Source organism: Metopolophium dirhodum, chromosome 6 (genome assembly GCF_019925205.1).
Source record: "Metopolophium dirhodum isolate CAU chromosome 6, ASM1992520v1, whole genome shotgun sequence".
Taxonomy (NCBI): domain Eukaryota; kingdom Metazoa; phylum Arthropoda; class Insecta; order Hemiptera; family Aphididae; genus Metopolophium; species Metopolophium dirhodum.
In genome coordinates, this window is record NC_083565.1 from 12595655 (window position 1) to 12615373 (window position 19719).

Below are 19719 nucleotides of genomic sequence, written 5' to 3' on the forward strand. Positions count from 1 at the left end.
TAGTCAGCTATATATTTTACTGATAGTTCCTTTAAAAATACAATAAACATTGATACATTTTGTTAAGAAAAAAAATATTTTTACTCAGTACGTTCATAATTTTAAAAAGGTTGGTTTGCAATTTAATGGATATGTTACGGGTAAAGTACAAAATATGGTAAGTGTTCACATTATCCGGGTAATGTGTACACTACCTGTACCTATTGGATAAAGTAAAAATACTATTTATAAAACGTTTATTTCGTACTTTACTCGGGTATTTTACACATTATCTACGACTGAGTGGGTAAAGTACTTTGATAAAATGTATATGAGAAAATAACGATTGTAGATAAATGTTTATGAAGAAACACACGCAATAATATTTAGTACAGTGCTAGTTCGTCTTAATACACGCGTCGTACATATAATAGGTTTTTAAAATGACTTCACGCGAAAAATTTTATGAATGTTTTTATAAAATAGTTAATGAAAAAAATAATAATTCAGTTTATTTATCGGCAGTTAAGTATAACGAAATAGTTTCGGAAATTAAAAATGTGAGATCAAGTGGAATAAAAAGTAACAAGGCATATCGAATTTTGAAAAGATACGACCTCATTACTATTGGAGAAGAAGATAAATTAATATTGCCGTTGTTGGAAGGTAATACAAACATTTTGTACTATATTACTAATGAAAATATCTATGATGTGCTACACGATGTACATTTGAGTATTGGGCATGGTGGAAAACACCGCATGAATGCTGAAGTTAAAAAAAAGTATAAAAATATAACACAAGAAGCAGTGTCTATTTACTTAAAGTTTTGCGAATCGTGTCAATCTAAACAAAAATCTAAAAACAAGGGTCTAGTGATTAAACCAATGGTGTTTTCGGAAATGAATAGTAGGTGCCAAGTGGACCTGATTGATATGCAGTCGCAGGGGGATGGAGAGTTCCGGTTTATTATGGTATATCAGGATCACCTTACTAAATTCGTTCAACTAAGACCCTTTAAAACAAAGAGAGCAGAAGAAGTTGCAAAACACCTTATCGACATATTTTGTATTTTCGGAGCTCCGATGATATTACAATCTGACAATGGCCGCGAGTTTGTAAATAAAATAATAGAAGACTTAAAAGAAATGTGGGACACACTGAAAATCGTTCACGGAAAGCCACGCCACAGTCAGTCACAAGGAAGTGTCGAGAGAGCAAACCAAGACATACAAAACATGTTGATAACATGGATGAAAACAAATAACTGTAAATCATGGTCAGAGGGACTTCGATTTGTACAGCTAATGAAAAATAGGGCCTACCACGATGGCATTAAAAGATCTCCATACATGGCCATGTTTGGTACTGATGTGAAAATTGGTTTGTCATCATCTTTTCTACCAGCTGAAACAGTGGAAAAATTAACCACTGAACAAGAATTGGAAGAAATATTGCAAAGTGTTGTGTCAAACTATGAACAAAGAGAAAATCATAGTGTTTCCGATAAAGAGGTAAATTGTTGGCAATATATAGTCGTTATACCAGATTTAATCACTTCTAATTTTTTTCTTAACAGGACAGTACTGTATCTAATTGCTGTTTTTGCTACTAGAAAGACTTTGTATAATCTGTACCATTTTAAGTGTTTGATGCGTTGGTCATGTTGTACCGAAGTTATAGGTTTACGATTATAGTTATACGAATACATTATCCACAGCACACCGGATAATGTATAAATTGATTGGATACTACATATTTAAGGTGGACAATGTATACATTACACTGTTCGTATGGATGAGGTTCACATTACCCGGGTAATATGTACACTAACCGTTTTTGTACTTCACCCGTAACAGATACATGTATCTAATATAAGTACATTGTACTGTTAACTATAGTCTATACTCCTTGTGTAACTTTAAACATTGAATATTAATAATTTATGTGTATATATTGTGTATTATAACTCTACTATTGTTTATAATAAATTTAACGTACCTAATTAATAATATAAATTACATTAAACGCCAATAGCCAATAGGTATGTACCAAAAAAAAAAAAGAAAGTAGAACCTATACACTTAAATCAAAAATGCAATACCTACCTAAATGTGTAAATTAAAAATGTATTACTAAATAAATTACGCACCTAGGTATAATATAATATGTATTATAACTATTAATATACATTTATTAAATACCTATTATTTATGTATCATACAAAATGTGTACAACTATAGTATATAAAAAATGGATAGTTGGACGTTACCTTAATATTTTAAATAGAAATTAAATAGTAAATTTACCTGGCGCCAGGAGTTCCCCAGTCTTTTATAGGGGCCGGAATCGTATTTAAAAGCACCGATGATAACTCTTCCCATTGCTGCTTGGGTAAAAGTTGAGGAATGTTTCCCCTCGTCGTGATTTTTCAAAAAATCAACAGTAGCTGACCTTTGATCGTTTGTAAACGATAAATTTTTTGTTCTTTTTTCGGTCGACATAACAATAGCAATAATTTTCTTTTCCATGATAATATTATGAGTTTGCAATGCGCTGTTCTTCGTGTGACAGTATTCCCATGCGGATCTATAGGTAACGTGAAATCGTATACGACATAAATGCTTTGTGAATACTGTTTTTCATTTGTATACGAAAACGAATCGTGTGAATCGTTCGCATATGGGTAAATCGCTTCAGTAAATGAACAGCACCAGTGAATGGACACACCAACATTTTTTTTTTTAAATAATAAGGAAATCAGAAGTAAACTACTATGATAAATGGTAAAAATATTTAAAGAATATTCTGATGTTGGTCATATTGTAATTTCATGATATTCGATTTGATATCAATTGATTGAGAATATTTATCATTTCCCTCCATTTACTATCATCAGCATTGTCACTAAATTGTTTTATTTTTCAAAAGTTGGGTGTACAGAAATGAAACGTTAAAACATCTTTAACCTAAGGCGATATACTTAAAGTTATATTTATTTTATTCATCACATACTTATAATGCCATTGATAAATTAATCAATTAACTTAAAGCATTTTTTAATCTCTTTTAAAAGTGTTCAAGCACTGGTACAAGTAATGATGCCAAAACCAGTGAATGATTTTGTGTTCATTCATTGGGATTTAGGTATTTTACTTTTTACTGTGCATTTTATTTTTTTTATTTTTTTTATTTAACGTGATCGTAGGTAACTTTAATGTAATAATCAATACATTTTGTTTAAAAAAACTATCTATCTAAAAAAAATGCAAGATTATTAAAAATTAATAATATTGAGAACAAAAGAAAAAATGAAATTGTAAAACCTATTGACAAAAAGTTATAAAGGAACCTACTAAATTCAAGTAAAACTTTTCTGTTGGAGATGATGTTATTGTTATTATGGTCCAGTTTGAAGTGGAGTTATGTTATGTTTAATTTTATCTTGTTGATGTGATCACTATACTAAGTATGTTATGTTTTTTTAAAAGATTTTATGTTGATGTTAAGGGGATTCCATACTGTGATTTTCTGTTTTTGTCTAACACACGCGCGATATAGGATTTTAGACGGATTCTTTACCAAACATATCAATTGATCTTATGAAGTGATAAGAATTCTGAAAACATATTTGAATTCGCTGTCAAGTCTACTTGAAATCGACTTCCCCACAATTTTGATTTTAGCTTCTTCAAAAATTGAAATACAAAAATGTTTAAATACTCTTTTCCAATATGACGTTTTCTGGAATCTGGGGGATAATTTCAAAAATGTGGGAAAGTTGATTTCAAGTAGACTTGACGAATTCAATTCTGTTTTCAGAATTCTTATCACTTCAATAGATAAATTGGAATGTTTGGCAAAAAACACGTCTAAAATACTATGTCGCACGTGTGTTAGACAAAAACAGAAAATCACGGTATCGAATCCTCTTATTAACTACAACTATACTAAATACCTATATTATGTTTTTTTTAAAAGATTTTATGTTGTTGATGTTTTTGTTGTTATTTAAAAATGTGAGTGTTAAAAATTGATTATTTTGTCAGGTGTTCATTTACAGATTAATAAATGTTCATTTATCTGGCATCGTTCATTCACATGAAAATGTGTGTTCATTCACTAGGGAAAATTGATTTATTTGAATAAAACATTTTTTTAACTGTGTCTATGTATTCTCATCAAGTTTTTTTAATTATAAAATATAAGATGACATATCATATAATGTATAAATACAAATTGAACCTGATGATACTAAAAGCTATTATGATAGAAATATTTACAAGTCTACAAAACCTTAGATGTTCATTTACTGGTGCAGTCGCCCTGTTATTCGTATGATTTTCTGAATAGTCCCCTTTGTGCGGCGGACGTTGCTATTTGGACGGCGTACGGCCGGACATTTTACCGTGCTCCGGCTGCTTGCTACGGCTTTGATCCTCTGGGCATGCCGTATGATCGTCATTCGTCAGCCGTGGGTCAGCGGCTCATCGGCAGGACTTTTGGCGTCGGGCCATGTACAGGCGTCGTCGTCGGCTTGGATCGAATCGCAGCCGGCTATCGTCGTTTCGGCTGTTATGCTGGTCGTCGTTGGTCTGTTGGTCCGTTGGTCTGTTTCGGCTTGTAGGCTGTCGGATCTTCGGGTCTTGGTACCTTCTAGTAGTGGTTGAACTGGTTGAAGTGTTGAAGGTTTGAAGGTTGATGGAAGACTGATACCGGTGCTTTTGATTTGCTTATATGACCGACCCAATTAGTCGTTTCCTATCCCAGGCTGTAGCCTATCCTAGTGGTGGAGATGGAAGGTCTTAGCTGTTAGTTGATACCGTGGCCCACGTGAGGGGGCTAGTTTTTGGTCGTAGTCTCAGGCGAGGGTGGATGGTGGGGGCTAGGTGTCCTAGTTCTCTGATGTGACGGTATCTCGAGAGTCTGTTTTTGTGGAAGAGAGCCGAGGCCTGAGATCTGATCAAAATTTTGAGTTTTGTGAGCTTGGCAGTAGATAGTGTAATTTCATTTTTGACATAAGATGGGGTACCGGTACTGTGAAAGCGCCCGGTATATATAATGTGTACTGGTAATCAATATACAGCAAAATTAATTTATTATAAAAAATAAAATAACCAATATAAAATTATAACTAGGGCTGTGAATTTAATGCACTAAAAAACCTTAAAAAATGTCAAAAATATGCACTTAAAATGCAAAAAAAAAGGAATATAAAATGCCAAAAATTATAGTATAAAATTTATTAAAAATGGTTTTTAATTTAATTTTTATATTTATATTAATATTGGGTACAGGATATTAAACATTAGTACAAAAAAGTGTTTATTTAAAAAAAAAAAAAATAATAAAAATGTTGATTGAATTTGAATTTACATTTGCAGTAAGTTAATCCTATTCACCTGAAACATATTTAAAAAAATTCGAATTTAACACCATCCATTACAGTGACCCACTTGTAACCTATTGTACAGCAGAGTGACATCCACTTATCCACCTTTTTTAAAATTATTTTGTATTAACTATATGCTATTCGACTATATTGACGTTCTCACGTTCTACAAATACATATTGTTATTTAGAACCCTCGTATAGTATAGTTTATAAAACTGTCCATGTCGTTCCCGCCGCGGTGTAATGCGTTATTTTATGATTTATTCAACAGTTTTCGTCGCCTTTAGTGTTTGATGGCTTAAATATTTCTTCGTACATATTATAATATCCGTGTAGCGTTTATACTACGTCTATACTCTATATAATTAACTAACGAATTTTTTTATTTAAATTATATATTTTAACGATTTTTTAGTCGTTAAATCTGTAACAATTGATTAGGTATACACTCGACAAAACGAAAAAAAAGAAACTATATTTTTTTGTTTTCACAAAATTTATTTATTAATAAAAAAAACAAAAAATAATACAAAAATGTATAAAATATATTTTTCAAAACAGAAATAGTGTTTTGACTGAAAAAAATTAGCATCAATAATATATTAAATGTTGAAAAAATCAAAAGGGCCGAGAATAAGAAAAAAAAAAATCAAAATTTACGATATATGAACAGTTAGAAAATTTGAAATAACTTAAAGAATTAAAAGGAAAAAAAAAATACGTCGGCCAGGAGGTCAGGACACAATCAACAAGGGGGAGAGGATGCAAGATGGCGAATTTTGGTGCGGTTATTATATGCAATGTTATTGGCCACTGGTCACCTCTGCACGTTCTCACGACCTGTCCCGCGGGTTGCCGAGTATGTCGCGGGCGCGTTCGCTCGGACGCTTGACGACCTTGCCCAGCCGGCGAGGCCAAACCACCGATACGGCCGCGGAGCGACCACGGATGTCGGCGACGAACGGCGGCTATAGTGCGCGATGTTGTGCGCGTTGACGGTCGACGGCGCGACGACTCTGCCGACGGACGGCGAAGACCAAGGCACGGAGCGAGCGAATCGAGATTTTGTGCTGCGGAACCGGCGGGGACGAGCGAAGCGGCCAATGTGGGATTGCCGCGGGGCGAAAAGGCGAGAGTCAGCGGACCGCAGCGCGATCCTCAACTCTCGGTAATTTTCGCCCTGGCGTTGTCCCTTCGGCCGCTTCTTCGTTCCGCCGCCGCGGTGGTGAAGTCGCGCGCCGCCAGACCCTGAAACCGTTAAGTTTCCTTGGATCCGGCGGCGCTGACGTCCCCGTGTTCCTAGCACGCAAATCTCCATACCACTCACCCCGTGCCAAGGTCTCCGCCGCTGCCGTCGTACCGAGTCGCCATCGCCGTCGTCATCGTCGGTGTACCGTCGGGGCGGAATCGTTGCCCGCGCCGGTACCTCTACTACTAGCCGCCGTGTCGTCGCCGTCGTCCGTCACCGCCGCCGCTCCACGTGACCGTAACTGCAGCCGGGCGCTCGCCGAGCCGCCAGAGGGTCTCGCGCGTCAAAGACGACCGAGCGCGCTACGCCCGCGAACAACCCGTCGCGCCGCGGGTGACCGGAGAACGTGCGTGGGTGACTTACCGCCGCGCACCGTCCGTGCTCTTTCTCACATCCTCCCCTCCTCCGTGTCGCCGTCATCCTGCCCGTCGTCTACGGCCAAGGGATGAGCTGCGGACGGGTTCTCATCGGCAGCAGCACAGACCCCGGAAAAAGCGTCTCACGCTTTTCCACCTCGTACGAGGTGGATCGATTTTTCCGGGTGCTGCCGCCGGGTCCAGCCAACCGACCAGCTCACCAAGACTATTTTTTACAACTATACCCCTGGCCGGCTCAATTTTCTCATCCAACACGTCTTCTGTACGCAAAACGTCGTCGAGCGGTCCGCCCTCAGGAGTCGGAGTGGGATCGACAGGCCCCGACTCCGAGGACGGCGCGTCCCCACACGACGACGTACAGCTGCTCGCCAACAAAACGGAATGGTCCTCTTCTGCTTCCGAAATTTTCGAATCGTCGTCTTCCTGGACAGTGTTATTGTTGCCGAGCGGTGCTGCCTCTGGGATCGGAGCAAGCTCCGACTCTGCTGCAGATGACAGCGCATCGCCGCTCGGCAATCCATCACTGTGCAAGGAGACGGACTCCTCGGCGTCTTCGTCGAACTCCTGTCCATCTGCGCCTCCAAGAATCGGATTTTGTCCTTCGGGCTCCGACTCCGGGGTCTGATCGTCGCCACTCGCAATAGTAGCGCCCGAATCAATGGCAGACAGAAGGAGGGTAACTAAACCCACGAGATATTCGTCTGTTTCGTCAGCGTAAGTGCCCTCCATAATGTTGACAACAATGTCTTCTAAGATTTCGAGCAATATGACGTTTACAGCGTCGATGTTATAATTATTAGTTGCCATCTTTTGTTTGAGCGAAGATAATATGTATACGTGTACGTTGGGATTTAATCGAGAATTGCTAATGAGCTAAATACAAATCGTCTAACACAGAGACCGATCTCCGAGAAAATCTCCAAGACGACGACGACGTGTTTTACTACTAGCCGGCCAGTAATATGTTTATCGTTCTCGTCGGCCCACAGCATGAGAATTTCGAGCGCGTTAATTTTTCTAAAGACCATTATTGATATAATAATATTATTATACCTCAAGTTGGGGCAAAAAATGTAGAATATTTGTATAATTTATTTAATATGTCACTTGTATGAAAATATCACAATATTGTTACTATTTTTGACGAACTATGTGTAGGTACTTTTAATGTATTTATTTTATATTGTGGATACCAGTGTGCAGTGGAATTTACACTTGGTAAATAAATGTATGGGTAATGGGTATAAAACACCTTTATAATAAAATACCCAACCAAACATAACTTACACATTTCTCCCTGTATACTCAAAATCCATAATATAGCTTAATAAAACTAGAAATTTATTTTATGGGTACCCTTCTTTACAATGTTTGTGTTATAATTTTATCAATAATTATAATATTGTGGGACCACAAAACCACATCAAACATTCTTGGAAATTAAACATTATAGTACAATATTTTTTTTTTTAATACTAAAAAAATATAAAACACATCGGCGCTTATATTTATTGTTGGTAAGCCAAAGACGGCGTTTTAATAAAAATGTTGGTGCAAATGTACACCCCTCACTCCCACCCCTAAATGACGCCCTTCGGCAAAGTAGGAAATTGAGCATTGTGCACAGTATATAGGTTAAATATTCAATATATTAAAAATCATCTTATTGTGAGTACTTAAATAATCATAAAAAAAACTTGAATTAATAGACACTTCAAATATTAGTTGCCTATTAATAGTTTTTAAATCTATTATCAAATATATGGTACCTCCTATACTGAAGAATTAATATTTATCTCTTAAAGTGGTTTGAAATGAATAAGATGATTGATGAATATTATTGATTATTATTAAATTATAGTTATTTTAATAGTTTTATTTAAATTAGTTATTACTAAAAAGTAATGTTAGGCATGTATGATAGCATTTTATTATTTTATTAATATTATAATCATAGGCGGATATTTGGTCACATCCGTGGGGGGGGCTTAACATTTTTGTCTTATCCATTAGCGTAAAAATACATTTTTAAACGCTTCAACCTACTAACTAGTGGCTACTCAGTACTCCTACTTTATTCTAGCAGAGGCACCAAGTATACATACTACATAGGTATATTAAAATACACAATTTATTTTGACATCTATATAGTGTGGTTTGTTACATTCAGGGGGGGCTTAAGCCTCCCCAAGTCCCTCCCAATATCCGCCTATGGTTATAATCACATACACAACTAATATGGTACTTTGAGTTACAAAGTCAACCAGAATTTTTGCATTTACATCGATTGGGTTTACATAATAATAATACAATAGTAATGAGGAGTCATTAGCAGGTAAACTATTATACATACTTGATACTTTATAGTGTTCGCATTCAATGTACACAACATCTATTTTCTTGTGAACACAATATTTAACTACAGAAAAATAAATTGTTCATTCCTGATCAATGTGTATTGAATATAGATGTTCATTACAATGTTTGTACCTATTTGTTTTTACAAATATAAATTAAAACTAAATCTTATATTTTGAATTCATTACTTCAGCAATGTTCGGAATATTGCAATTTTAAATAATTCATCTTCAGCACTCGAGCAAAATTTTGCAACTGAGTAATGGCCCGATTTCCAATAGTATTCGTGCATTGACTATACAAATTGTAGTAGAACAAACTGGTCGTGGTGAACGTTCTTATGATATGTTTTCTAGACTTCTTAAAGAACGTATAATTTGCGTTATGGGAGAGGTAATTAAATTTAAGCTATATAATCTATTTCATGTTTATGATAACAAATATTTTACATTAATTAGATCAATAATCATGTCGCCTCATTGGTAATAGCTCAGTTATTGTTTTTACAATTTGAAAATCAAAATGGAATTGTATATTTTTATTTTATCTTTTATCCAGTTATAGTTATTGATTATTTACTAAAAACTAACTATTAACCAAAATTATAAATTATAATATCATAGGTATATGTACCCAAAATAATACATTTTTTTTTTATATACATTTTTATTATACTATAAATACAATTCAACTCTAAACCAAGTTACAATTTTTAACTTGCTAGTACATATTAGTGTTTTATAATTTAGTGAACAGAAATTCAGAAATAAAAACTGACCATACTAGAACCCTAAATAATATATTACCTATTATAATATATTTAGACAATATGTATGACAAATCACGTTTTTGTATATTTAATTATGTTTATAAATTTTCAATTAGGTACTTTGATGAGTGAAGAATTTAAAATCAATTTAATCAGTTTATTAAAACTATTGCAAGGAAAAGCATCAGATATGAAAATTGTAACTGATGAAATTCCAAGACTTAAATCGTCGTTAATTGAAATTTATGGTAAACACACAGGAATGCCTGCAGATAAAATTGGTAAGCTTATTCCATTATTATAAAAATATTTGAAATTATAAGTTATGTAAAATAAATCAATGTTTTTTTCTATAGTTAACTGTTAACTTTTTAATTATTTTATAATTTTTAACTTATTTATAGTTGAGGTTTGTATACTAAAAAAATATTCAACTGATTCTGCCAAAAAAATGATTGAGAATATTTTAACTGAAGCAAAATGAAATAATAGATGTATAGGTTATAAATTATAATAGATAGTTTCCTAAGACAGTTAATATTAGGCGGGTGATATCTAAATGAAGCGTATGCAAATCCACAGTTTTTGACCAATTGGCACATTTTTCCCATATATTTTTTAGAATCCCGAACGTGTTGTACAAGTATTAAAATAGAAGCCATGGGTAACAGCTATTATGTATTAAAGGCAAAGTGTATAGCTGAAACTTAAGGAATAAAAATATATTTTCCCTATTTTTATGATTCAAGGAAGGTTTAGACTTTAGATAATAGATTGAACTAGGGTGGTTAACTCGCTATTCATAATGCATATAATATAATCAAAAATGCAAATTCGTTATTAGTAATAAAATTTAAACTTAATCTGGAAATTCGTGACTGATATACGATATGCCACAATAACTTATCTAAGTTATCTAGTTGTCTAGCAATTGCCTTATTTTATCGAATCGTTATCTTTACCTAATCCGTATATAGCGTGTGACTTGTGTAAAATATTATTTAATAAAATATAAATTTGACATAATATATACAGCCCGTGTAAAATAAAAAAAAAATGTTTTCAAACAAGTCAATTGACGGAATTTGATTAAAAATACTAGAAAATGAACTAAAAAAGCAAAATATGACCTAAAAATGCGAAAAAATGACCTAAAAATTTAAAAATGTCAAAAAATGCAAAAATATGCAAAATAAAAGTTTCATAGATGCTAGACGTTATTACATAATTCAAATTATGTACTCACAAAGCTATATTTTACAATCACCAAAAAAAAATGCACTTTCCTATGAATTCACAGCCCTAATTATAACTATACATTCCGAATATGCGAGTTGAGGATTATGCCACCAGAGCGCGTATCGTTAGCTTGTTTTCTTAATACTTACCTATATATTAATAATATAATAAAGGGCATCACTATAAAATTTGCACTAGGCCGTCAATATTATTTTTATAATACTACACTGGGACTGGGAATAATTGTATTATATATACGAATATATATAGGTTCGCCGTACGAAAATATCTGCAGACAACACGCCGGTATATATTATATTAAGTTGTAATATATATATTATGTATATCACAGTAATAATATAATAATAACATATATGCACATAACAATAATATAATCATTGCGAGTTGTGACACACATATTAATATCATATTAGCTGTAAGTATACATCGTATTATTATCATATAATATACCTGCACCGTGGCTGAGGGTGAAATCGGTTCAAGGAGAATCCACCGAACCACCATCGGATGGCAGTAAGTTATGACGCGAATAATAGTATAGTATTATTATCATATTTGCGGTACGATCGTTGTATATTATTGGCAGCATCTCGATGTCAATACAATCGATTACGTAAATCCACGAAAAATAATAACTCTGAGAAGAATAACACAATATTATTATAATATTATATGCGTGTCACAAAGATTATGTGGCTCGTCGTCGGCAGCACAAGGCGCAACATACTGGCAACATTATACTATGTTATACGCGATAAGTGATAATACATAATAATATGTAATAGCGCGTATACAATGCATTGCGTGTCACGCCATTTGAAATGATTAATAGACTCAATGCCGTGGCTGCAGGGCATGACAATGGCGAATAGCATAACATTATAGACAATACACTGCGCATTTGCTGCAATATTACGCCTAAGTATTAGTATGTCATATTATTAACTATTAGCTATATAACATACAGGGTGTGTCAACACTCACCAACCCGTGGCGTTTGTACCCACGGAAATAATTTTTTCGAGAGCCTGCCCAAAATATTATTATGGGTAAGGGCCTACTTAATACATTGCACGAGGTTTTTGGTTTATAATTTGGAAGCTTAACTATATTATATTATTGTATAAATCATAAAAACAATTTTCTTTTAAGTACACCTATAATAGCCTATAGGTGTTCAAAAAAGTTATATAAGTTAGTATAATATGAGTAGCTTTCTATTTGCACACCACTCAAAATCCCTGCAGTGCATGTACGACAGCGGTGCATTAAATACATAATATGTAAATGATTTTATTTAGATGTCATAAATAATATTCATCCTATAATTTTTGAATACTATTCAAATATTTAGGTATACGATTTGACACAATTATAAAACCTAATGATTTGTAAACCTCACAAAATTAATTTTCGTAAAAATACCATCCAATACAGACGTGATTTACCCGTCGATTATTAATTGTTAGGTAAATAACTACGCACTGTCTTTTGCATATTAAGCATTTGATATTATATGTAAATAGCTACATGTATACGTGCATGTATTATATATTATGATTGATGAATGCGATATAGAATTTAAAAAAGAAGGTACCTATTTCAATTTTCGAAGTTATGTTATTCATTAACGTGGATTGTTTAACCATCCTGCATAAAAATGTCAACGATATTAATTAGAATGAAACGTAAAGACTTTAACGCCCACAATATTAATATATTGTATGGTTGAGGTAGGTATTGTGGTTTATAATTAACTCACAAAATGGATATCAGAAATTGTTGGCCAACTTAAAAATCAAATCAAATATAATACATTTATACATTTGCCTTGTTATAAGTAATTATATGATTATTATTCACTATAAAATTCATTATACTTATAATATCTATTACGATATATAGCATGATATTAGTTATTCATTTTTTTAATTTATTTAATTAAACAGAGTTTATATATAATATAATATACAAAATATTCACCATCCCCCACCCGGGCATGGCAGATACCTACGGGTGCCCAATCAAAAATTCTGCCAAACTAAACGCATACGTGTTCCTCCCCCTACCGACTTAATAACCTACAGTAAAAACTAAAAATAGCTAATGGCCTCAGCTGCCGGGCTCAAGATCAATAAAAATAAAAAAAAATATATACAAGATAAATATAAGATATTATTTAATTAGTCAGTTTATATTTGTACATACAATATCTAAAAGAAGTTTAAGGGAAAATAAATAAGAAATATAGGATAACTATTTGTTGAATAAGATTTTGCCCATTTTATAATTAATAACACTTACAGAATAACTGCATATATAGTTTAGAACTTTGGTAATAATTAACAAGTAATGTAACATAATTACATAAACCTAACTTAATAACTAATAAGTGACAAATTAAAAAAATATAGTATAGGTTAGGAACTCATCGAAAATTTGAAATTTGGAGGCTGAAAATTAGATTTATCGAGGTTTATCAATGAGAATCAAGGAAAAATTCGAATTAAAAAAAGTCACAGAAAATGTGTCAAATAATTTAAACTTAATTTAAAAGTCAATTATATTTTTTTGAGATAAATTATTGTCCATCAATAACAATCTGGTCCAAAGGGATGATATCCTTGAAAATTGTATCACATTTTTCTGATCCATTTCTGACTTCTTAAATAATTGACATTTGGCACAATACTGTCAAACAAGGTTTGATATGATTGGAACCTCTGCCTCATTTTCCTTATAGTATTGATCGGAGTCATCGTGCTAAAAAGCCGTAGATCATGACTGATCTTGCTAGATACATTGCTAACAATCAGCAGTGGCGATACCATCGTTGAAATGAACCAATTCATCAAATGATATGGAAACCGCGATAAGCCTGATCCCCGCGCTCAGCAAGGGTGCACCTTTGTCTCCTCGCTTTGTTAATTGTTTCGGAACTACTTCGCTGAATAATTCTTCCTTGATAAAACCACTGCAACAATTCTAGAGCTAATAAGTATTAGTTCGAATTATAGAGATTCTGCCCAATTTGTGGAGTTTCTCGTAACCTTCAACTTAAATTTTTAGAGGGGAAGCATTGCGGGCATTAACTACTTTTATTTAAATTATAGATGTTTTCTCGGGAGTGGAAGCGTTTAGCTCAATTTAGATTTCATAAAATCGTTGAGAGTCCACTGTAGTTAATTATAATTAACTACATATTTATAAATTATAAAAATAGAATATGACGTAACGTTTTATTTACTGTGGGCATAAAATACGCAGATATCAAATAAAAATGAAAATATTAAACTCTCCGAAAATATAGTACCGAGGGTTGAAAACTCAATGTCAATGCAGTGGCTGAAGGGGATTTTTGTTGTCCACTAAAACAACTACACGCGTACAACTCATATACCATCCCCAAAATGGGGTACATATTTTTGATGTATTTCCGTACGTGTTAACCGTGAAGAGCAATAGCGCGTTTATATCAATAGTATTATACGTATGTTTTGTTTTCGAACACCCTTACTGCACCCTTTCGTTGAAACTTTAATAGTGTCATGTCGGAAGGGTAGGATATTACTATAGGTAGTATACTAAAACGTCATACATAAGTCATAAAATATAAACTATAAAGCATATATTACTTATATCATATAAAATAAAGCTTTTAACGACCATACAGGGGCTGTGGACACAATGTGTAACCACCATTGCTCTTGTATTAATTTATTTGTTGTGATTTTTCTTTTTATCACAAATCAAAGTTTATCTGCGATGATTTTAAACAAATTTAGTTTCAGTTTTTTAGGATTATCTCATTGTTATACAGCGTTGTACTTAAATAATGCATCCAATAAAATGTGTAAAATAATGTTTCGTGCAGTAAGGTATTCTACTATCTGCTATACTCTTTCGGATGGGTATTATAAACAACATAAATAATTTATTTTTATCTGATGTAAAATGGCAGAATCTTTCAGTAAAATATTAATACTGCATGGCGTAAATACTGTACGACAAAATAAATATAACTTTTAATAATATTTATATTTGGGGGACGGAGTGGCCGAGTGGATTAAGGTGTCGGTTGTGACGCTCACCGGTGCCGAATCGAACCCGGCCGCGGGTGGCATTTTTCTTCGGGCAAGTCACGGTGTCCGGAGAGAAGTGCCGCCATCCCCCTCCTGGGCATGGCAGATATGTACAAGTGCCCACTAAAAATTCCGCCAAACCAAAAATACACGTGTTTACAAACTTACAATTTCCTCCCCTACAAAAACAAAAACATAGTTGACATAGTAGGGGGGTTGATCCCCTAGTCGCCACTGATTATATTTACACATAATAAGAAACGTTGTGCTTTTTTTGATGATTTTAAATTTCTTATAATTTAAGACTCACATATCATTAATATCTATTATACCTCATTTACTATAATGACTTAGGTATATAGGTATCACTACTAATGTTATTAGGTATTAGGTATTAAGTATTTAATTACTATCATGTTCAAATTGTCAAAAAAAAAAATTCCGTAAATGTCTGTAGATATAGATAGCTTACATATAGGCTAGGAATATCTTATTATTATATTATGATAAATAAATTTAAAAAAAAAACTATAATGACTCGATAATTTAAAAATATAGCAGTAAGATATTGATTATATTGATTAACACGTAAGAATGTAATTTAATAATATTATAAAAATTATATCTATAAAATGAAACAAAAATAATCGCTAAATAAAATTCGCTAAGTGCGCCACGGCGGGTAGTTATGGCACTGCGTTCATGTATATGACTATTATAATATAATATTGATATCTAGAGACTAGTGATATTTGTTGGATGATTATTTACCAAACCATCGTATTATAGTAGGTAAGTAGCTTTTAAAGTTGTTTGATTATTGTAAGCCGCATTCGGCTTAACGACAATTAATTATTTGATATCCAAAGTTTATTTTGTATTCCACTTTGGTATATCATATTATTTGTATGTTCAAACCGTTGACTAATTTCTAATGAGTTAGGTTTTGTTTTACATTATCTATAGCTAATATTTTAAATTATTTACACATTATACGATATACCCACCTACTCAAGAAATGAAAATATACATTATATTACTATAGAGTTACACGTGATCTACGAGGGTTGATTTTATCAAAGGCGGTGCGTCTATTTTGGGGTTTGTAGATGCCGAGTCTTTGATAAAAATAACACTCATAAACATCACGTGAACAAATATTTGTTCTACTTAAATTAAATTTAAAAAAATATGTACTACGTTATAATATTTAGCTGGTCGTAACATAGTGTTATCATATAAAGCAAGCACCGTGTCGATTAATTTCGCCTAAGAAAGGTGGGCGGGAAGGAGGTATGGTTAGTATATTGTATATACCTCTGTTTTATAACAAAACATTTTCGCATTATTATACCGTGTATCGACTGGGCCTCCCCCACCCCCGTTTACTCGACTTATAACTATAGTCTATAAGGGAAGTGGTTTTTGATATACAGACTCGTTCTATGACTATATATAATAATATAATATATTGTGAGTCGTATAGTTGAATCGACACAGCGCGGCGGTGCTTTAGGTGGTATAAACCACATTACAAGTGACAAAAAAAAGTTCTTAAAAAACGTGCGGGTGATGCATACCATCATTATAGCTGCTGTGTCTCGCGTGGTCCGTCCGGACGTCGATGTCGGCGGTAGTGGCGTTGGGCAAGCCGCCGGGACTGCGCGTCCCGGCGCCGTCAGTGGCGTAAACGTGCGGTGGCAGATTCCCGTGCGGACTTCCGAGCGCGGACCGCGACCGCAACAGCGCCAAGACGGCAACGGCCCGCGACACCTGCACCGCAATCGACGGAGCCATCACTGCGATCTCGGCCAATAATATAGTAATGTTCAGCAGGCGGAACCCCGAGGACCGAATATGGATCCGTCGATCGACGTAGACGGTGACGAGAACGGGACGGCGGCTAGAAAACGTGCTCTCGTCCAATTCCAAGCTGTACGTGTGTGTAGGCGCGTCGACCGCGACGGTTCGTCACTATGAAAAAAAAAGCCCAACACGACTCGTACGAAACGCTTATATTATAATATTGTTATGATTATTATCGTCGTTGTGGTTTATATACCGTGGCCACATTTTCCTCCGCCTCCATCGCCACCGCCGGTTGTTACTCCTTCTCCTCGTCGTCATCGCCGCGGCCGTCGCATTCTCCCGCTGCCCGTTTGGTACACGATGTGGGATGACCGTTATCGCGGCGAAAAAAAAGAATAATATACAAATATTATGTCCTTTCCTGTTTGTTTTCATTAATCGCTCGCGCCAACATCACAACAACGTGTTATTTGTTGTCGTATGTCAACATGTAATAATAATATATGCGACATGCATAACATTATCAGCTATACGTATTATGTATACTATAGTAATATACACGCGTATTATTATGTATACAGAGTGATTCGTTTGACATTTGTCGCTTGTACCGTAGGCACTCGTCCTGTTGTCGCGTTCGATTTTTGAGTTTGTCGAAGGAATTATGATGTTCATGCACACTTGTGCAGTTTGAAGGAATTCAAATAAATACCATTGCATATACAGGGATGGAAGAGATACCTACATGAAAAAAAGTATTTAGATTAAATATAGATTGGATAACGCTATATGCATGCATAGAGATACCTACTGTATATGTAAGAGTTTGTTTATTGTCCAAGACACAATAGGTACCTACATTTTTGTAAACAATTATTATTTATCATACTTTTTTAATATTATTATAACCTAATTTAGGGGAAAATGGGCCCCGGAACCGAACCCTTTTGCCCCCTTAATCCGGGAAATGGTAAACTCCTACAAATGTAGTGTTATCTCCTACAAAAGATAGTGTTAACTCCTACAAAAGATAGTGTTAACTCCTATAAAAGATAGTGTTAACTCCTACAAAAAATTAATACCGTATTGCTGTAAAAAATATCAGTCTTGCAATATATTAACATATAAAATAAAAATGGTTTGAAAAATATAATGAAAATGTTAATAAAAAAATAATCATTATCATTTACGATTAAAACAAACTTTTTTTGAAAAAAATAATAAAAAAATTCAATAAAACAATACTAAGTCATAATCATTTACGTATATTTTTGTGGCATACTTTTGAGATAAACTCTAAACGTGAAATTTCTCCTCGTATATATTTATCTTTTTGATTAATTAGTATAAATTGATATTTAGAAATAGTTTTTGCCTGTCTGCGTTGTGTTGTATGACTGCTTCTAATTTTAATGTATGTTTCGGTCTGAATATCTTTCAAAACTTTCACGAATAAATGGAGATTTGTATGATGATGATAAAAACTACTATTAAATCTTGAATGAAATGATTCACATGCATTTGCAGTATAGTATATAATATGGATATAATCTAACCTTCTGACTTCATCATTATTGTTTTGCGTTTGTTTATTAAATAATGTATATTTATTATTTTCAAGTTATGATAATTTTGAGCTTTTTGAGCTTTTCAACTTCAAAATTGTAAATTTAAGTAATATAACCCTATTTTTTAAAGGGAAAAATTTCTATGTAGGAGATTACAATATCTTTGATTTTCAGGTAAAAATTTTTAAAGGTTATTAGTGTAGGAGCTTACATTTAATGATAATTCAGGTAAAAAGGTTATTCGTGTAGGAGTTTACATTTGGCCCTTAATCCGGGCATGCCTTTATACTTAAACGGACGTAGATTAAAGTATTAAACATACTCTTTTATATCTGTGTTTAATGGTATAGTATAGTTTTTTGTAGGTATAATATTAATTCTGTACCGACACATCAACAATAAACGTTTTTTTTTTTTAAATCGCCGTACAATATAATGATGGCTAAAGTGGCAAGATCTAAACGGAATTCGTGATCTGAGACGAACTACAATCTCTATACAATCTCTGTTCTTGTAAATACAAATACTTATAATCATATTATGATTTAAGATAATAACATAGTTTATAGGTATATACATACTATTAAGAATATGTCTATAATAGATGAATTCTTTTTTTTTTTTGAACTAGAAGATTAAAAACTTAAAAAAATCACCCGGTAAAAAAAATTGATGTATGTATTAAATGATATTGTTAACTGTATAATATTATGGTTTATGACAATCGTAAAAACCGCGGCAAAAATATGAGAATCGACGAGGCATATAACCAGCGGCCGCGACTTGAAAGAAAAATCGTTCTGTATACATACAACATCGCGATTATTCGTGCCGCGGTATTATAATAATAATAATAATAATATGTGTGTCGAGT

At 33.5% G+C, this 19719-nt stretch overlaps 2 protein-coding genes across 2 annotated transcripts; one reads left to right on the forward strand and one right to left on the reverse strand.

Annotated features, from left to right (window-relative positions):
- The first annotated feature begins 246 nt into the window (after positions 1–246).
- On the forward strand, positions 247–1676 carry LOC132946738 (KRAB-A domain-containing protein 2-like). The gene has a single exon (XM_061016801.1). It carries the CDS (start codon positions 423–425, stop codon positions 1674–1676), a length of 1254 nt encoding a protein of 417 aa, XP_060872784.1. The 5' UTR covers positions 247–422.
- A 1871-nt stretch (positions 1677–3547) lies between these two features.
- Positions 3548–8156, reverse strand: LOC132947337 (uncharacterized). Its single transcript, XM_061017601.1, has one exon. It carries the CDS (start codon positions 7804–7806, stop codon positions 7087–7089), a length of 720 nt encoding a protein of 239 aa, XP_060873584.1. The 5' UTR covers positions 7807–8156; the 3' UTR covers positions 3548–7086.
- Positions 8157–19719: the final 11563 nt, after the last annotated feature.

What these genes read in the sequence shown, in the direction of transcription:
- LOC132946738 (XM_061016801.1), top strand. Translation starts at nt 423, where the DNA reads ATGACTTCACGCGAAAAATTTTATGAATGTTTTTATAAAATAGTTAAT.
- LOC132947337 (XM_061017601.1), bottom strand. Translation starts at nt 7,806, where the DNA reads ATGGCAACTAATAATTATAACATCGACGCTGTAAACGTCATATTGCTC.